The sequence below is a fragment of the Mercenaria mercenaria genome, chromosome 3, assembly GCF_021730395.1.
Source record: "Mercenaria mercenaria strain notata chromosome 3, MADL_Memer_1, whole genome shotgun sequence".
In the NCBI taxonomy this organism is placed as follows: Eukaryota; Metazoa; Mollusca; class Bivalvia; order Venerida; family Veneridae; genus Mercenaria; species Mercenaria mercenaria.
The window spans coordinates 41,099,590-41,120,630 of NC_069363.1; the positions used below are offsets into that span (position 1 = coordinate 41,099,590).

Consider the following 21,041-nt stretch of genomic DNA (forward strand, 5'->3'; position numbering starts at 1 on the left):
CTTTTTCTAAGTTTGCTTGAGTTTGATTGCCAATAGCCAAGGTATGAATATTCTGCGCTAAACATTGGTTGGCGTGCTGACCGGTAAGAGAGCATTTTGACTTCAATTATGACGTCAGAATTGCCGCATGTCCGGTTCATTACAACTTGGATAAAGGAAGTCCAGCATTATTTTTATCAAACGAATTCGACGAACATGTAAGAATGAAAACAATCAAGATCTTCATGTGGTTTATTATGTAATTTACCACGGTTCATCGTGCAGGTGCTTGTTTAAATGTCTATGAAAAAGGAAGATGATCAATATTACGTATTCTCTAACCACTTATTTTCTTGAACAGCGATTTTTATTCAGATTTAATAAAAACCTGTTATATTGCTTGGGATGGTTATGATACAATATTTTTGTTTCATAGTTGTTTCCCTTTATGTAGAATTCGCCATTTAACGGGGGACGGATGGTGATGAATATCGGATTTACATGCATGACTGATGGATGAATAAACTCACAATATAATTTAATAACATTTCTCTACATTATAACAGTATTGGGTAATGTATTTTAAGTCATTAGGCAATAATATTTATGCTTTTGATTATCATAATAGTAACCGTTATCCCTTAGCCTTCAAATAGGTCAAAATATAGGATGGTAATTTTGGTATAGGTTGGGATGGGTGAAAGGTGTGCTATTGGTCAAACAGCAGCAATCACTACCTTATCGGTTGTTATCATTTAATAGGAGATCGAATAAATGCATGCTTATTGTCATAGAAAGTATGATTGAACTTGAATTTGACGGGTATTAAATTCATGTCCTAGATTTTGACACATAACTTGTGGCTTTTTCGTTTGTTGCAGTTTCCGGCTATTTCTTTCAGTTTTACTTATTTTCACAGAGAGATTTTGGAGCCGTTTGGTGGTGGGGGGGGGGGGAATGGTGTGTATAGCCAGAGAAAATAATAGAAAATACATAGTTCCTGACTATTGACTATAAATCGTTGAAAGTTAAAACTTACTAAAATTTACAGCACAAAGTTAGATAATTACTATTAGCACTTGCCAATTATATAGGATGCACTTAAAAGTGCATTAACATTACCATATTCAATGTATTTGTACTCGATTTACTTGAATAAACAAAATTTACAAATTTTAAGAAACCATTTTAACAGGTAACAGAATATCTGTAATTTTCAACTTTACGGTAGGCCTACAAACATGATATTTTGTTGATTGTAAATATATACTTGGAGTAAAACAAGTTTTTGTAAATGATTCTGAACGTCTATATAGATGCGTCATAGATCGATTTTTATCTCGAGGAATCTAGTTTGTCAAGTCCATTCACATCCAGTTACTTAATTTTATTTGATCGCGCACGGGCAAAGTCCAATTTTATCTTTTTTGTGACAATAGAATTTATTGGTATCTTCAATTACGGTCATTTCAGAACACTTGTTATGTTCGGTTCTAAAGTGTTACGACCAATGACATAATATCTGTACTACTGTCACAGTGATTAAGCGGGAAAATGTCTTACACATGGTCTTGTACGCGTATCTCGGGGGCTGGGAGCTCGGGCGATGCATTAGGATTTCATTGTATTTTTTAATTAACTCGACTGTTTAAATATTTTTCTTTTCCTTGATACCCTAGTCACACATACGGCGCGGATAGCTACGTCTAGCCACGGATGGAAACGTAGTAATCCGTATCGACCCGTACCTGAGCCGTACCTCAAAGTAGTAATCCGTATCAATCCGTACCAGCACTTGGTCAAAACGTATTCAAGACTTATCCCAAACTTGCAAGTTTCTCCAACTTTTGAACATGCACAAAAGTTTGAGCGATCCGTAGCCATTTGAGCGTGACTTTAGTCCAACTTGGTTGAAACTTATTCATCCATAGTTAAACGTACTAAACATAGTTATCCGTACTGAAACGTACCTTGCCGTAGTTTGACATGATGTCAAAGATAATCGTAATGAAAACGCTGGCTACACATGGCCTATTTATATGAAACTTACCGACCCGTTACTAAACCTTAATACGAACGTAGTCATGCGTATTGATCCGTAGCTGAACGTAGTTATCCGAGGCTGCCCGTATTTAAGCGTAGTTCAACGTAGTTCACCGCAGACCCGTCCACGCGCTGGGCAAGTTGCCAGGCGCAGTAAAACGTAGTTCAACGTAGTACGCCGTACCTATCCGTACTTATTCGCGTCTGTATCTTTTTGTTCCCCGTTTCTCACCATTTTTCCCGTACTAAGACGTACTGCTCCGTACGTATCCGTGCCCTACCCTTTCCCCCCCCCCCCCCGCCCCACCCAAACACACAGAGACCAATCCCCATCCGCACCGTACCTCAACGCACGGACATATCCGTATGTGTGACTGTAGCTTTAATATTGACATTAGGCTAAATCATAATAAATTTTAATCATCGGGTCTTTTTGTAGGTTCATGCTTTTTAAGGACATCCGGCGCGGGCCGGGATTCGAATCCAGCTGTTACGATTTCTACATAAATATTCAGTCCGTTACATTTATAATAAAACAAATAAGTAAATAGTCTTCAATAATTAGGGGCCTACTTGGCCTAGTGGTTAAGGTCGCTGACTTCAAGTCAATTATTTGTATGACGTATTACCGCCCGAGTGTATAAATAGTGTTAAAACACGGTCTTGCTATGAATTATTTCGATTCTAATATGCCCTTAATCTAAAATAGTAGATAATATATATAAGCGCTCTTTCTTGATCGCAACAAAAACATTGACGTCGACAAAGGCATATTAGAATGCATAATAAAAATATGTAATATTACTAAGCAACATGTGGACTTGCCACCATTACTAAACGTTATAATTTTGATAACGGAAATGTAGATCTTGTTTAGAATTTGTTTTGGCTATTTTTTATCAAATGAACTTATTAACGAATAAATGCAAAATATGATAAAGTCCCATCAGAATGTTACTTAATTGATATCTTAACATATTGTTGCACTCTCTGAGGTACTTCATGTTCTTGGCAATATAAAACGAAGGACAAATACAATGACAAAGCCACGTATTGTGCTTATTTGCTACTCGTCAAATATAACCGATGTCTAAAACATTCTGAGAAAGCATGAATTACCAAGGTACTTTTATTTATGGAAAATAGGTAGACTTTCAACAAATGACGATGGAAATTTAAATTCTCCTTAAAATCCGGCGATCTACCAATAAGATAGTAATGAAAGATAACCAAAAGAGATTTTAAAGTGCCTTAATGTACGTATGTTGAACCGTAAATTTCACAAAAACGAATTATTCACACATGAGGAATACATGTAGATGTTTTAAGAATGTCCTGATCTTTTCATTATTTTACTTAAACTTTGTCGGGACAGTAATGGAACTTTTAATTAAGTCCGGTTTATGGTAGATAATGTTTGCTCTTGAGTATAAAGCTATGCGTTTCAATGTACAATATGGTTAATGAAATTTAAAAATCTCAAAGAATTATGTTATTTTTCGTTTTTTCCAGCATTAAAATTATGACGTCATGATTTTGTGTATGACGTTGCCAAATGCCCTTGGCGTTGTGCAGGTAAACTGATATGATTCAATAAAACCATGCAAAATACATGAGATTTAAGTAAATTTGTATGTTTTGCATGGACGATATTTCGAAATATCTTCCATTTGTGAACACTAAACTTTAATTTTTCACTCGTGGCTGTGTCACTCATCTGATTTTCACTCTATGCAAGGTCTTTGAAACAAACATATATCCTCTGTATCACTTATCCTTAAAGATAATGTTCATGATCAAACAACATAAAATCTAAGATACATACAGTGTATATATATATAGACAGCTGTGGTATGTTCAACAGAAGTATGTATTCAGTTTCAGTGTAAATCTGAAAAGCTATGAGAAAGGTGACGTTAGTGGTGAAAAAAGTATCAGAAAACTTTCCTCAACATGTTCTCTCAAGTTGTGACAATCGCTCTGTTTGGATTTGGCTTAAAATATTTTCTTAATTACAGGTAAGTATATTTTACTACTCTTAATTTTGTAAGAATAAGAAACAGTCTTAGTTAGTAATTTCATATATATTTGAAAGTAATTATGTACAGTTATCGATCGTTAGGTCAAGTTTGATTTGTTTGGAATGTATTTGAAGTTAGCAGATGCACCAGACTGACCTTGGGGTCTCAGAAATATTCTTAGCCTATGTCGGTGAACTGACTATCATACACATTAATTGATTTTATCACTTTCAAATACCCCGGAAGGATATATATTAGGTACTCCTTTTATTGATGTTTCTACAAAATTTCGTCCGAGAATGTAGACATTACCATCAGAATTTTGAAAAGAATGCAATATTCAACAATTTTTATTAGAGATAAAAATGGATAGGTATACATTTGACTGGAAATCCCGTAACTGTTTGTATTATATTACACTAACATGCTTAGGGGCGATTTTCAAAGTTGGAGTGGCCAAAAAGGTAGGGCGGAGGGGGGATAGGCAGAGGGGTCAACGTACCATATACTGGCCCAGAAGATTTTTGACAACCAGAAAAGATAGAAAAACGTTCTTCCCATTACTGACAATAGACACTGCATGAACTCCTTACATCTAAATGCTCTCAAAAATTGGCCATTTCCCTTTATTTCTGTGCAAAATCAGTTGTTCTTTGTCCAAAGGTTGAGGTAGCCAAAGCGTATATTAGAGCCAACACACAAAGTTGGTAGGGGCGCGCCATCTCCTACTCCCCCTGCTCCTACACCTATGTAATAGAATTACGTGTCAGATTTATGGTAGTGCGTTGCTTCTGTCACACAGACACACTAACAAGTTACTTGTGTAGCATTCTAAGTATATTTCAGAGATTGGCTGGACTGGAACAAGGACCAGGTGTTTAACATCAAACCAGGCGCCTGTAAAACTGTTATACAGAGTAAGAAAAACGTGTGTAGAACCGAAATAATTAATGAAGTATTTCGGATATCTAATAACAAATCTTAAAAAAGATTTTTTTTATATCTTAAAGAATTCCATGCCCATTTTTCCCTGAATATTTTATCTGTAGATATTTACTTCGAATATAGAAATTCATTAACAAATGTATTTAACTTTACTATTAAAGTATGAATTAATACACAAAAACTTGTTAATATATTTTTCACATATTTTTATGTTTAGTAATTGTTCATTATTTTCAAATATGAAATTTGTGTCTAGTATACCTCTAAAAGTAAATCACACAAACTTTTATATGTAATGTGTAATGTGTAAATAATAAATATGTGATGTACCATCAGCTGTACAGATTTACATATAAAAGTAGCAATCAAAAGACATTTTAAAAAGTCTAGAGATATCGTTTGAATTACATCAATGATTTTCAACATTTTACCTTTCTACGTTTTGCATTTTCAGAGGGCGGGGCTGAGGATGCTACACATATTGGAAACGGTATTGTTTTGATGTCGACGGTAATTATATTTTGCACGTGTTTCACGGAGGTGATACAGAACTGCCTGACAGAAAAGTTTATTCATAATTTCAGTTAACCGTTGAATGTCTTTCTTTACGAATAGATTTATATTACTTGTTATGAGGTAGCTTGTATTAATGACTTAAGTAGAATGGGGGGACTTCCCAGATCTGTAAGAAGTGACTACGTAGGCACTCCTTTCGAACAGCGACCGGCAGCTTTGTAAAACTACCGATCTTTTAAGTATGTGCTAACTAGTTTTCTCACATGATGTAACTTGATCACTGAGAAGATTTGAACCCATAGCATGAGTTTAAACTTTTTGTTCACCTTTAATAATAGTCTGAATGAATATACAGGGTTTGACGTTTTTCGGACCGCCAGGACAAATCAAGGCGTTGGACCTGAACAATGATAAGTTGATAACATTAAATATGACAAATGTTCCTGCGAGATCAGATTTTCTTTCGGGGCCTCATGGAATTACAAAATGGCGGGATCCAGATACAGGTTTAGTTTTTCTCTTGGTAGATATAGCTTAATCCTTTTTCAGCCTGAAGTAGATTTTTTTTTTAAAAACTGCCAGTGACCATGACGATCATGTGTACGTTCAGACGTAGAATTTAATTCTGATACTTGTGTGATGTATTCTTTTGTGACTGTACGAGGGGCGTTCAATAAATACCCGGAAAAGTGCTCTCAATTCTTCATGTATCATCAAAAATAAATGAAAATGCTATAAAATGTAGACTAGGGAATACTGAGTTGATTTGTCATAATTAGATTGTTTTTGGATAAATAATAAGTAAATGCGAGTCCCCATGGCAACGTCATGTGACGTCATCCGGCCCAATTTTGTCTCTTTTTCTATTTTACATGCGCTAAAACATTACTTGCCACTTACCTATTTTTCATAAGAATACCTTTTCTTAAACTGGGTGAATATTGATATGAAATGTAAGCGTTACGCCAGTAACGTCAAATTATAAATGTGACATTATATAAATATCATATGGCAACGTGTGTGACATTGATATTGTCAACCCGAGGGCAGAATGTCACCCGAGGCGAAAGCCGAGTGGTGACATTCTGTTTCGAGGGTTGACAATATCAATGTCTTACACGCTGCCATATGATATTTATTTTATTATACCGAACAAAATTAAGTTCATAAAAAAGTTTAAAAAAAGTTTTTAATTCATTTAATTCAACTGTTTTAACTTTTGTCTGAATCGTCTGTTTACACATTAAACAGTGACGTCACTACTATATGTGTACAAGGGAGGCAATCATTTCATGATTTGGCTGAAAACATTGAAGCAGTTATTTGCCCTTATATGACATTCAAAATATCAGTGCGGTCACATGACCTGACAGTCACTTTCGCTCGGTCACGTGGCAAAATGTTTGAAAATGTGTTTGATAGTCATAATATCTCTTTTATGGGTAATGGGATTTTATCATTGTAGACAAAAGTGAGGTATAATAATATTAAAATATTTGGCAGGCATATTGAGTTGGTCGTCGCTTGAAAATCAGTGTTGAACGGAGATGTGAGATAACGTTCTGTGTTTTGAATCGAAAATCAAGGAAAAAGACAAATGCTATGCTGAAAAAGTTTAAGGGACAATGCCCTGATGAAAACAAAATTCTGTTAGTGGGACGTGACGTTTAAAAGTGGCCAGGACAATATTGCTGACGACTTGTGTTACAGACATGAAAAATAACGTTCAGTCACATTTAACAAATTAAAGAGTTCCTTGATAGGGCATCAGTTCATTGTCCATTTTTTTCAATACGACAGGAATATCGTATGAACAGTATTTATTTATTCTTAGGAAGGTGTAAAATGCATTTAATGGTGATAAACATTGAATCAATGGTAATCACAAGTAGTATTGATTAATTGAGTGTGATATGACAGCATCATAATGACGTTGGGCCGCTTTTGAGGTGATTGCGTTGCCTAGGAGACGACAAATAAATATTGTGCATGTTCTGAAATCTGTAATTTAGGTATTTACATTCAGTATGTTCATATCCGTCATATTTTCAAATTTTAGCAAAATGAGACTAGAAATAAAGAAATGAGAGCACTTTTCCGGGTATTTATTGAACACCCCTCGTATTAATAGTTTTAATGCATGCGAGGTCGCTGACTTCAAACCACTTGCCCCTCACCTATATGGGTTCGAGCCTCATTCAGGGCATTGAATTCTTCATGTGAGGAAGCCATCCAGCTGGCTTAGGGGAGGTCGGTGGTTCTACCAATGTGCCCACCCGTGATGATATAATGCACGGAGGAGCACCTGGGGTCTTCCTCCACCCTCAAAGCTGGAAAGTCGACATATGACCTTTGCTTGTGTCAGTGCGACGTTAACCCCAACAAAAACTTTATTATATTAGTATATATATATTTCATTTATTACTTTCTGTTAAATGTAACGTATTATAGCTTAAAATGTGTGAACACTATTCATATTATTTTATAGTTAACATTAATTAATTGATCATATTACAGATCAGCTATTTCTGTATGTGATATGTCACCCAAAGCCAGAAGATCGAATAGAAGTGTTTGAGGTTCTCAAATCTTTGACTTTGAAATACATACGGACAATAACAGACCCGAAGTTTGAACTGTAGGACTTTCTCCTTTATAATAATTAGTAATTACAATGAATAGCAATGCATTTTTCACAGTCTTCTAAATTTTTAAATGATATATATTAGCTTAACGTTATATCTGATTGTTGAAATTCATCAATGAAAGGTATCTGGATTTTGATAAGGGGAAGATTGTTGAAATATTATGAAAAATACATTAAATATATTTTCGGTTTATATGTAAGATCAAAATACCTTCTATATGTATATGTTTTTTTCAAATAGAAATTATCAATCACATTTTATTATAAATAATGTAGTTATTTTACCGACAGTATGAATGACTTGGTTGCCGTCGGAAATGATAAGTTCTACATCACAAAATCCATTCATTTCCGCAATTTCATGTGGTACAATTGGGAGATGCTAAGTGGTTTGAAATTTGGTGGAGTTTTTTACTACGATGGTCATAAAGCACGAGAAGTTGCCTCGGGATACTACATACCTAATGGAATTAACATCTCGCCAGATAAAAAGTAAATTGATATGTTTGGGTAAGGAATGACAAACCTTCAGTGAGTCTTGGCATAAAGAAAGAGAAATAATACTCATAAATTTGTGTTTCAGATTCCACGATTTTATCATGGGCTTATTAGTACGGTCATTATTTCACATAGCGTACATAAAACAAATACAGTTTAAGAAGGGTCTGTCTAATATGAAATTCTCTCAAAGAATTCATCAGAAATTGATCTAAAGTAATAGCTATTTATACGGTTCCGTACGATTATCCAAAAATTCTAGTGACCTATGACTAAACAGTCCTATATGGAACAGGTTAGTCATACGTGTGTTTTAGAACGAACGCACACTGGGATGTCGTAGTTATCTCATGGGTATATTAAGATCGGATCACGTTTTGTTGCAGCTGGATAAATTATGTTATACTATTTTTGTGTATCTTATCCTTGAAAATGTTTATGAGTCCCTAACGAGGGAATTTATGGTTTAACCCCGCGTCAGTCCGCCTGTCAGCCAGTCAGGCAGTCACACAAAAGTCTCATCCTTCTATAGCTATGTAAAAGTCTATACAAATAAAAAAGTCAGTCTGTTTAATTGCCATTACAGATACTAGAGGTACTAGTAGTAGACGTCAAAGCCACAAAGGTTCAGAAAATAACTGAGACTGAAATCTGAATCAAACTTCACGACTGCTATAGTCAGCAAGCTGAAATTTGAAAATAACTTCATTACTGTTGATACAGATGTACGAATCTTCTATTTTCTTGTTCAACTTCGCCTATTTCTTTCAAGGGTAGTATATGTCGCAGAATGGGGAACAAAGACAATAAGAGGTTTTAAAAGAGATTCATCAAACAGCCTTGTTGAAATATGGGTAAAGTAACATTCAATATTGTTACAGTTAACATGCAGTTGCAATGTAAAGACCGTTTCAGTTAAGATTTTTCAAGGTCGTACTGTAATAACGACAGATCAGTTTGATTCAGAATCATATTGTAAATGAAATATTATATAAATTGTATTCATATTTGCCAAAGGCATTTGAACGATGTAAATGCTTCTGAAAATAGAAGAAATGTGTACATGTAATAGCGTAGCTTTACTATACGCTAAAAATAAAGGCATTCTAATAAAACGTGATGATACAGCATTCATGGACGACAGTCGACTTAATATCTAACCAGATTTATTAATCCATAGTCATTGCATCCATTTTCATTACAGAGCATGAACACAGGAACTGGCATTGACAACATCGAAGTTGACCCGGATACTGGTGATCTCTGGATTGGGTGTCATCCAGTCACATGGAGACTCGTTGACATGTTCTACGGTTCTTTACATCCCAGTCAGGTAAGTGTCCAGATTTTAGCTCTAAGCTTACGCAGTCATTACTTTTATTTCGACCGTCGTAAAATTTGACAAAACTATAATTAGTACCATTGAGGCAAATGCTCTGAAACCTGTGTGTGGTCCACTTGGATATTTATGCTGTGGCAACAAAAAGGAATTACATTGGCGTAGGAGCGAGTTTGACTTTGTGGGGGCCAAACCTTTTTGACAGGGGGGACGGGGGCTGGCAAGGCATCCATGGTGCATTCATGACAAAGCCTTGTCCAAGGGCCAATTGGGCCGTATTCCCCCTCAAGCCTCTGTTTTTTAGCAATCATTGAGTTGTTCTGATGATAGGCATACGACTACGTGCTGAACTGTCTGCAATGTAATTTAATTGGTCAAAATATGTATTGTTCTAATCAAGCGTGCCATTTTTTGACAGTCTTCGGTTGAAGCCCTGGATATACACTCAAATAGCTAGATCTAGCGCTGCACTGGTCTAATTGTGGAAATATTATTTCCCTTTAATAGACAATGAAGAACGTAAATACATAAAGTTTACATGCGTAAACAGGCTAAATACATGCATTGTTTTTGCAGACGCTCTGTAGTGATGCGCTCGATAGTATATAAATCTTTTTTTATAAAATATAATCAAACATATAAGGTTTCAATACTCACCTTACGGAAAGAGACAAGTCAGAATGCAAGGAAAGGCCATATGCAAATCAGAAACCATGTTGAAAAGAATTATATGATACTATATAAATGTTATATTAGACTGCAAGTTACATCTCTTTTTCAAAATATTGGAGGAGCCAAACTATAGTTTGGCCCCCCCCTATCCTAGCTTTGGTGGGGACAGCAGCCCCTCCCCCCCCCACCCCCCTCTCCCTGCTCCTACGCCTATGAATTAAATCCGAGTATGCGACTATATGCATGAACGCACGAACTATACGATACTTTCTATTCAAACCCTGTGTGTTAAAAATACATGTATCTATCTACTGTTAGGAAAACATTCATTTTAATCTGTATGTATCCAGGTGGTCCGAGTCAAGATGCAAGATAACGCTGTTTCAGAGATGGAAGTTATTTATCAAGATGACGGAACAAACTGCGCTGGATCGTCAGTAGCCACTTACGCCGCCGGGAAATTAGTCATTGGAACTGTCTTAAAACAAGCAGTTGTTTGTGATGTAAATTACTTAACACCGAACTAGATCTCTGCCTGAAGTTATATTCAGTTATAATCTAGCTGAAATTTAAAATTTTGGAAGCTGACACTCCATCATAGAAACCTCTTACTATTGGTTCCAAATTTAATGTATTTGAAACAGGTGACAAAATACTGTGTGTGTTGTCATTCGGACTACTTGAATGTAACATGTGTGTGTTGTATATGTATTAAATCTTATTACTTTATTAAGTCATTTTGGAAGATTATTTTCAAACGTGTTACATCGACGTATTTCACTGTTTTAAAAAGTGAGTTTCTTTTTTATAAGTTTTACTTTTACTGTTAAAGAATTTCAGTTAAAAACATAATCGTAAATTGTTTCCAAAATGTCTCTACATAATAAAGATACGTAAGCATATAAATATCTGTAAAACATGAAGATATCCATGCTATTAAAATGTAACAGAAATTTAAACATTCATCCATATTTGGAACTTTGTTCCGGGTTAGCTATTAGTATTGGTGGATGGGTCAGCGTTCTTCGTGCATCGCCCTGCGTTCTGCGTCAACAGTTTAACTTAAACATCTTATTTTCTGACACTACTGGTCAGAATTACACCAAATTTGATCAGTAGCATCCTGTCATGGACTTCCATCAAGTTTGTCCAAATGGTTCATCTTTGCCCCTTTAGGGACTACCAGCGCTAGAAATAGAAAAAACACCTTTAAATAACTTCTTCGAATGAACCGCTTGCTGTAGCGTCGTCAGATTTGGTCTGTAGAATTGTTATAAAGTCCTCTCCAAATTTGTTCAAACGGGGTTACTTGGGCCCTTTTAGGGGCCGCTAGAGCTATAAATAGAAAACATCTTTACATGGCTTCTTCTCATGAAGCGTTTAATGGATCTTCATTAGATTCTTATGAGGTTCTGTCTTAATTTTGTTCAAATTTGGCCCCTTTTAGGGGCCGAAAGGGTTTGACATGAAAATACCTTGACACAATTGCTTGATGGATTTTCTTCAAACTTGGCTTGTAGCATCATTTTAAAGTCCTCTCCAATCAAATGGAGGCACTTGGCCCCTTTTTGGGGCCACTAAACTAAAAATAGAAAGAACTTTAAGCGATTTCTTTTCATGAACGGCTTGATGGATTTTCATCAAACTTTGTCTGTAGCATCATTATAGGATCCTCTCCCAATTTTGTTCAAACGGGGGCACATGGCCCCTTTAAGGGCTAAACATGAAAATACAAATAAACAACTTCTTCTCATGAACTGCTTGATGGATGTTAATCACACTTGGGCATCATTTAAAAGTTATGCAGTTCTGATGTTTTCACCAGGTTGAAAGTGGTTTCGGGAGTTTTTGTGTAGCAATGTTTTTGTTATTTTCAAAGGGCCATAACTCCTTAACTATGTATGATACATACATGACCTGACAATATGCACAGCTTCAATTCATAGTGATATTTTTCTGTAGGTCTGGGACACTGCAAGGGGAGTTATTTGGACAATATTAATATCTACATCACTCTAAAATTTAAAAGGGTCATAACTCTATATCGGGCATGATACATTCACATTCTGGCGATAGGCGCAAGTTTACTCCATAATAATACATTTCTGATAGGCTGGGCTAGATCTCTTGAAAACTGTGGGAAGAGTTATATTAGTATTGGACAATGTGCCGAATTCTGTAAAATAACTCTGATTCTAGGCATGGTACATTCATGTCCTGCCAATATGTGCAAGTTCACGTCATAGTGATACATTTATGTACGTTGGACCAAATCCATTGAAAACAGTGAGAGAAGTTATCCGAACAAAGATTTCGGAATGGTTAGAGGGTCAGACGGACGGACGGAAGGACAAGACAGCAACTATACCAACCCCCTCCTAAATATCGGGGAGAAGAAAAAGAAGCAAGTATGCTTTCACTGAAGTTTATTTGTCTTGTGAAAATACATCAAACACCTCTTATATAGTTTGCGATCCTTTTCAATTCGCTACGTATGAATCTGGAAGCAGTCCGCTGTCCGTAGCTTCATTCTTTGACAAATAGTTGAGTTCGCAAACGGCAGCTTTCTGTGAAACGGTACCGATGACTAACTTGCCATTCACATTTGTTGCTGACGAAGTCCCATATAAAAAATTACCATCGTCAGAGAAGACCTCTTCTATTTCGGAGACAGCGTTGTCAGTCATTTTTATTCTCAGCACCTAAATAACAATTATTTAAACTGAGTTCTACAACTATTCTTTTATTTAAAACGCAAACTAAAACAGTTTTAACTTTAAATGTAACTCGGTAAACTCGTAACATTTTTGAGTATGTATAATGTAATGTTAAGAGGTAGAAAATTAGAAATCTAAGGTAAAATAATACTAAAAATATCTTTTTAGAAATTACAACAGTTGCTGTATGCCATCTTCGTAGATCTTCCATTACCATCATTTACGAACATCTCTGCATTTGAAAAAAAAGCCATGTAAGCACATTCGTGACAATGTTATTTTTATCTAAATAAAGTAATTTTAACATGCAATATTCTCTAATAATTAAGTGATTTTGTACAAGAAGTCTAGGAACTCGGGAATGTGTTTGAGAGCAAGCTAACCTGACCAGGATGTTTAGCACCAAATATATTTAAAAGATCAATAACTTTCCACATCACCGGATGAGCTCCTATCCAGAGATCCCCGGTATCTGGGTCCACTTCAATGTTATCGATACCAGTACCAAGATACGTACTCTGAAATGTTGCAACCGAATCATGATTGTATCTTCTTTAAACTTCTTCATTTCATTCTCCGACACAAACTGTGAACATGTTCTCGTGTGAAGATTCTACACATTTTGATATCAATCAATTTACCCAAGTGAATTAAAATATTCTGTGTGTTATAACTTTAATTATTTTTGACTAAGATATGTGCAACAAATATAGATAAAATGAGACATTTTAAAAGTAACTATCTGTGACTAGTCTATACGCTCTGCTTTGGGAGACGGTAATTACAGTTTTAAGAAATGTGTGTTATATGGTATATATTGCCCTTTGTTTTGGCTGCAATAAGGTGTAAAACCTAAAAACAATTTACCCATAGTTCAACAAGATTGTTTGTTGATTCCCTCCTGTATGCCTTTAATGTCTTTGATCCCCATTCCGACAGATATATCACCCTTAAAACATGTAAAAGCATTTAAGCGATTTTCAAACAGGAGCAGGGTGTATTACCAACATTTCAACTGAAAGACTTGCAATCACTCATTATATTTCTGTTATGAAAAACATATACATACATTTCTTATTTTCAACTGACATTTCCAACGCAGCAAAAGCGCACCTATGCACAAACTTTGTACCATAAATACACAATACTATTGTTTTCAGAAAAGGAATCATTATCATACTCGGTGATATAGAACACTCTTGTTCTCAGAAAAGGTAGCATAACCATACTCAAGAATGTACAATACCATTGTTTTCAGAAAAAGATAGCATTAAAATACATGTACTCGAGAATATTCAATACAGTTGTTTTCAGAACAGGTAGCATTATGATACTACTATTGTCATACTTGCGAAAAAGAAGCATTTTTCATACTCTAGAATAAATATATAATATGACTGTTTTCAGATAAGGAAACATTATCATACTTTGCATCTGGAGAAATGTTGATTCCATTCGGCTGTTCAAGGTTTGACGCTACTACTCTTGCCCTGTGACCATCATAGTAATATATATTCCCAGTTTTCCAGCGGGACAGCCATTCCAAATTGACCTTGGTCATGTCACGGATCGGAAAATGTGCAAACTGTGAGATGTAAAACTTATCTTTTCCTACCACTACAAGATCGTTCATACTGTGGAAGCAGAAATATATACATGTAATATACTAATACTGATGGTGAAAAATAATGTTGCCTGAAGCATAGTGTTTTCCAGAATAACAATTCTTGATGTACCATTCATGCGAATGGGCAGACGAAACTATTTTCTATCTCGACAGTTGAAATGTTAATCATGTCCCTTTCTGCAGACGAATTACTTCAACTGAATGAAGACGCAAAACTGTAACGTAAAATAAATACACAATGTACAATGTTCGTTTTCGCTCATTCAGGTCAATGAAATGATAATTTTACGGACTTGATGTAGTTGCAGACAACTTACAATTTGGAAGCAAAACTGGAATCTGTGATAGTCTTTATGTATTCAAGGTTCATGCCGTCTTCAACTTCGAATACTTCAATACTTTCCTCCGAAGCATGCGATATCACATAAAGATATAGTTTACCTGAAACATACTTTTTGATCTTGATCATATTATGAATTATCAAAGTTATAATATAATAAACGGAATATTAAGCCCCTGGGTAAAACACAAAACCACATGATGTTGACTGATTTTAGTCAACATCAGTTACTATAAATAGCCCGTCAAATTCATGTTTAAGCTGCACTCATAATATGTGTATGCCACTGAACTACGATAGTACAAAATTACTGAAAATAACTTCGAAATTCATATATTAATATTTCATCTTGATAAAGCAGTTATAGAATGTTCATATGTTCAATACGATGGGACCTGTGTTAAAAGTATAAATACTGTCTTCGGCTATCGACTTGGTCAATTCATTTCTGATGCAGATCACGTCTCATTGCTCAGCTGAAAAGTCCATAATTGCATAGTATTGAACATCATGCACCTTGAAAAAATGATAGAACATTCGAACTAAACTAAATGATGATCCGATGTCGAAAAGATCTCAACACATGTTGAAATATTAAAATGTCAATGAAAGAGAACACAAAATTGTAAATCTAGGGAACGAACCGATGTTAGAAAAGTTCGGTTTGTTTATAGCATTGCCATGCAAACAGACGCATATTCCATTTTAAAAGTAAATTTCATGTAAGCATACCAGTGTGGGGATCTCGCCAAGACGACAAGCCGTGTAGTTTAGTCATGAAGTCGTCTCTCTCAGGTGAGTTGGTTATGTTAAGAGTAAAAGCATTCAAACTCTGATTTAAGTCTACTGCTTTAATATGACCCTTTGAAGTCAGTAAACCCTGAAATATTACAAGAATTGTTAGACAAATGGTGTACTGAATTTAATCGAAATTTTGAATTATCGTAAATGTTAATAAAACTTTTGTACTCTGTGAAATAAATTAACGGATCATGTCACAATATGACTGAGGACTGAGCAAATTCAGAACTGGTCTCCTTGAGGTGGGATTTCGCCGCTCATTCCTTCTCATTCTCGCATACCGAATGTCTACAACGCTTCCCTTAAGTCTAAGACGAACCTCTGACGACAGAAAATGAACAAAGCTCAGCGCCCTTGCGTTGTCTATTAAACAATTGTATTGGTAAAGTTCAGCTTAGCCATTTTTGGTATAACAAGGCTCTGATGATTGTGTTAACCATCGGTGGATCCGTAATGTCAGCTGGCAAAATCGGTGTGATAACGTTTTCGCATATGATATTTCGGCATACTTTCATCCTTTAATTCGGCCAATACCATTCGAGTTCTGAAACGTCAAGGCACCGTTACCCATCGTGAGGGAAGGGGGTTGAGAGGAGACTTTTATTTGATCTGGAGACAGGTATTTACAGACAATTATGTCAGAATAAACAAGAGCTCGTCGAACACGAAATGCCCCCCTCCCCAGCCCCCTTGATGTATTTAGTAATTGCACAAGGAACAGAAATTATTTTCTCACTGTAAGCAAAAGTTCTACTGTTCTGGTTCAATGTGACATTGACCTTTGACCTATTGACCTCAAAATTAAGAGCGGTCATCTCCTGGTCATGATCAACCTCCCTATCAAGTTTAGTGATCCTATGCCCAAGCGTTCTCAAGGTATTGTCTGGAAAGGGTTTAACTGTTCCGGTCAATGTGACCTTGACCTTTAGCCTACAGATCTCAAAATCTATAGGGGTCATCTACAGGTCATGACCAACCTCCCTATCAAGTTTCATGATCCTAGGCCCAGACATTCTCAAGTTATTGTCTTGAAACGGTTTAAATGTTCCGGGTCACTGTAACCTTGACCTTTGACCTACTGACCTTAAAATCAATAGGGGTCATCTGCTGGTCATGATGAACCTCAATTTCATCTTTCATGACCATTGGCCCAAGCGTTATCAAGTTATCGTCCAGAAACAGTTTTAACTGTTCCTGGCCAATCTGACCTTGAACTTTCACAAAATGACCTCAAAATCAATAGGGGTCATCTGCCCAAGGCCCAAGCGCTCTTGAGTTATCATCCGGAAACCGTTTAACTGTTCAGAGTCACTGTGACCTTGACCTTTGACATACAGATCTCAAAATCAATAGGGGTCATCTGCAGGTGATGACCAACCTTCCTATCAACTTTCATTATCCTAGGCCCAAGCGTTCTTGAGTTATCGTCCGGAAACGGATTGGTCTACATACAGACCGACCGACAGACAGACCGACAGACCGACCGACATCTGCAAAACAATATACCCCTTCGAATGGGGGCATAATAAACGCCATTATAATTGCCTGACATACTTTATGTGCTACGGTTATTCAAATTTATGCAGTATCAAAAAGTCTCTCTCGTTCCGGTGAAGAGGCATGCCCTTGCTATGTATCTTAGAACAAATCAAAATATATGGCTGATAAATACTACATACTTCCTACCGCGTAACAATCACGATTTCTACTTTTTTGCTAGTCATACTGATTGTGCTCAGCCTTTGCATTTGATTAATCTGTCAACTGTCTAGAGACGAAATAATGCCGGTATAAACCTCTATATCTTGAACTTTTGCTGGTAAAGACACCAACATATGACTGAGTAAATATGTCGCACGGTATCGTAAACTCAAATGTGGTAATCGTCCTGTTTACCGTGTCAACAAGTAGGTAGATACATTATAATTACAACTGTACTATAATAGGTTATAAACCCAATTAATTCTACTTTCTTATCCATCTGCAATATACATGCATTTGACTATGGTCAAACAAAGTACATAGAAATACATAGCTGGCGGAGAAAAAACAACAGAAAATAAATGTCATTTGTTACCGTCGAAAACAGGACAACACCATTGCCGACATGGGTCAAATCCTCCGATCCACCGTCTGAAATACAAAAGTTGTATAAAAATCGGTTTTAATACTAAAGATTATATTAGACCCAACTTCATATTTGAAAATATGAACAATGTTAATGTAACATGAATAGTTATTCGACTGTATACATCCTTTTCTGTAAATTTATACAAACGTATAGAATTTGAACGGGATTTTATTGTATGTATTATATATACATTTTGTATTTATTTAGACAACATACTTGCTAAATATACTGACCAGCACAGATTTCACTCAGTGTTGCAAAAGATACAAAGTGAAAACATTGAACACTCATCCAGTTAGCAAGACTTTTGCATAAATCTTTCGTATAGGCTAAACTTACGTGTTAGCTAGCAATCTGACGCGGCATAGGTCGTTGTAGGTCATGAAGACAAGTTTAATACGGCAGTGCCGAAAAATGAACTATTTGAGTGAGATGTACACTTGTTATGTTTCAAGTGGAGTGTGATGACAGCAAGCTAACTTGATACTCTTTCAAGTCCAAAGCCAGTATTGCACCCTGCCCCAACCTTCCACCATTTCCCAACCTCTTGCCAATATTTTAGCAATTAAAAAGGAATTGAAAACGTGTTTTAATTTTCACGAAACATACTTTATGATCGGGACCTGGACTCAGTTCCATTTTAAATGCTGCTACAGTGGGCTACGTATGTATTTGACAGAGGGATTGGGAGGGGTGATGCCATAACTCCCGGAATGCCTGTGAATACTGGTGGCTTTTCCATGATGTGGAACCGTGTATCAAGGTCCAAGCAGATTTCTCTTCTCATACACATTGTTCCTTAGATCTCGATTAACACTAAAGAAGCAGCCCAAAAGCTGCACTTGTAAAATAGTAGATCTTGATTGCTATTGTTAGCCTCACTCAAAGAAAAAACTTCAAAAATGTTCGGTAGATGACTTTTACTTCACCCTCATATCTGACATTACCACCATCACGTATGCCATAGTGATCTTAAATATAGGTTAAGATGGCGGAAGTGGAAATTTCGCCGTGGATGTTTATTAATTAGACATAGTTCACCACAAGGTGTGCTTGTTTAACAATCAAAACGAAATGAAATTTTATCATCTAAACTTCGGACAAAGATCATTGGTGGTTACGGGCCATGAACGTCTGTCTCTGCACGCTACCACACCACACCATTTTCCCTGTGTATACCGAGAATTGTATGTAATGAGGAACATCGTGTCTCACGACCGACTGGTGTCGGCAAACAAACCCTTTCAGGAAGCCACTGGCTAAGTTTAATGTATATATTTCACTTGGACCTTCTTGCGTAGGACAGAAAAAGGTCATGAATAGAAAAATATTAATACGAGTGAAAAAGAGACTCCTACCATGAAGAACAACGTGACATTTTCCTGGTGTCACTGTAAATATGACATCTCGGTTAAAGTCCAACCAGTCCCTGAAATAAAACAGTTTTCTATGTAAATGTTTTACTGTAATCAAGTTTTTTTGACAATGAAATGAAATACCCAAAGAAGATAAGAAATTGTAGTAATGCATTCCGTTTTTCCTGACACACACAACTGGTTCGTGAAATGAAAAAAGGTTATCATTAGTTTCCTGCCATGTTTCAATTCTTGTCAGTTTCTAAAATGTTGAACTTTTGAAAACGACATTACGTGGTAACTCATCAAAATTATTTAAAGATGCTGACACAACAGTTTATTTCTTTTCAAATGCTATCTAATTTCTAACCTGTAATCCAAAATTTGCTTTAGTACAAAACCAAGGAAAATTATTCGAGCTGCGGAACCGAACATGTTTAATGAATAAATGTTACAATACCAGCAAATATCTATTTTTTTCCACCTTCACCTATTTCAAAAGATATATTGCCTATGTATGCCGGCATTTCAGTGCGCTAAGTCAGCATATTTTCGCTGGGTAGCAAGTACATTTTGAAGTAGGTTATCAACGCATGGAATAATGCATTAAGTATATGTACTATATTTTATCTTCATATTATATTTAACTATATTGTGACTTTTTTTACGGCTGATTTATTTCGAAAGTTTGATTCTGGTAGATTTATGAAAATATAGCTTTTCTTGTTCATCTTCCGTTCCCATCCATCACAGGTTCGACATAATTATAGTCACGAGACGAACATGTATGTGGTATATCTCCACACTGTTTTGGTTTGGGTACGTTTTGACCCGCGTACAATGGTGTAAGGCATAAGAGGCAATAATTTTATGCAAGTAAATATAATCCACGTTTTTGACAGAGCGTTTAAAACACTGATATATGAACATGCACTATTACGCAACGATAAAATATAGGCTATATTATAGAGGAAGATATCAGTACGATCAGATCGTTGGCGAACAGATTAGCAGCTACTTTTAGTAGTTAAGAAAGAAATTACATTATTATTCAGAGATACAGCTGTCCTGCCGTAACCGGTTTTGGCACAAATGATCTGAAAACTCAAGTTTCAACTTATCGGCATCCGTTGCATATTACTGAAGTTTGGTTCTATCGATAAAACTAACTAAAGCATTGTTCAATATTTCGAACAGGGTGGAGTCCAGATGTTACAGTTACTTCCTTGGAGGGGTCTCTCTCCAAGACTACAGACTGACTTCTGTTGGTGTTTTTGCTGAAGAAATGCATCAAATGCATCAGCCAATTTGAGGACTAGTTGACATACACCATGATTTAAAACGTTGACTAGAAATGCCTCATCCAACGTGAGGACTTGTTGATACACGTCATAATCATCATCCGTTTCA

At 36.0% G+C, this 21,041-nt stretch overlaps 2 protein-coding genes across 5 annotated transcripts; one reads left to right on the forward strand and one right to left on the reverse strand.

The window, feature by feature from the left end:
* The first annotated feature begins 429 nt into the window (after window positions 1-429).
* Window positions 430-11,619, forward strand: LOC128555569 (serum paraoxonase/arylesterase 1-like). Of its 4 annotated transcripts, XM_053538277.1 has the most exons (12): window positions 444-551; window positions 3,169-3,278; window positions 3,535-3,597; window positions 3,901-4,040; window positions 4,890-4,960; window positions 5,443-5,498; window positions 5,860-6,010; window positions 8,022-8,142; window positions 8,443-8,643; window positions 9,422-9,503; window positions 9,854-9,982; window positions 11,011-11,619. In XM_053538277.1, the coding sequence occupies exons 4-12, from the start codon at window positions 3,976-3,978 to the stop codon at window positions 11,185-11,187; spliced, it is 1,053 nt and encodes a 350-aa protein (XP_053394252.1). In that variant the 5' UTR covers window positions 444-551; window positions 3,169-3,278; window positions 3,535-3,597; window positions 3,901-3,975; the 3' UTR covers window positions 11,188-11,619. The 4 variants fall into 4 exon arrangements, with proteins under 4 accessions (XP_053394251.1, XP_053394253.1, XP_053394252.1 ...); XM_053538276.1 differs by lacking the exon at window positions 3,169-3,278 and having other exon boundaries at window positions 430-551; XM_053538278.1 differs by lacking the exons at window positions 3,169-3,278; window positions 3,535-3,597 and having other exon boundaries at window positions 430-551.
* Window positions 11,620-13,069: 1,450 nt separating this feature from the next.
* Window positions 13,070-20,183, reverse strand: LOC128555568 (serum paraoxonase/lactonase 3-like). Its single transcript, XM_053538274.1, has 9 exons — window positions 20,002-20,183; window positions 19,635-19,705; window positions 18,223-18,278; window positions 16,077-16,224; window positions 15,322-15,445; window positions 14,805-15,011; window positions 14,245-14,326; window positions 13,761-13,895; window positions 13,070-13,362 (listed from the first exon to the last, which is right to left on the reverse strand). The coding sequence occupies exons 1-9, from the start codon at window positions 20,064-20,066 to the stop codon at window positions 13,141-13,143; spliced, it is 1,110 nt and encodes a 369-aa protein (XP_053394249.1). The 5' UTR covers window positions 20,067-20,183; the 3' UTR covers window positions 13,070-13,140.
* Window positions 20,184-21,041: the final 858 nt, after the last annotated feature.

Bases quoted from the DNA above. Each gene is read 5' to 3' on its own strand.
- LOC128555569 (XM_053538276.1), top strand. From the start codon at position 3,976: ATGTTCTCTCAAGTTGTGACAATCGCTCTGTTTGGATTTGGCTTAAAA. The intron at 4,961-5,442 runs GTAAGAAAAACG...TTGCATTTTCAG, and splicing joins CTGTAAAACTGTTATACAGA to AGGGCGGGGCTGAGGATGCT. The intron at 9,504-9,853 runs GTAAAGTAACAT...TTTTCATTACAG, and splicing joins ACAGCCTTGTTGAAATATGG to AGCATGAACACAGGAACTGG.
- LOC128555568 (XM_053538274.1), bottom strand. From the start codon at position 20,066: ATGTTCGGTTCCGCAGCTCGAATAATTTTCCTTGGTTTTGTACTAAAG. The intron at 16,225-18,222 runs GTAACAAATGAC...GTAATATTTCAG, and splicing joins GTGTTGTCCTGTTTTCGACG to GGTTTACTGACTTCAAAGGG. The intron at 15,012-15,321 runs GTAAGTTGTCTG...CTGCTTCCACAG, and splicing joins TCCAGTTTTGCTTCCAAATT to TATGAACGATCTTGTAGTGG.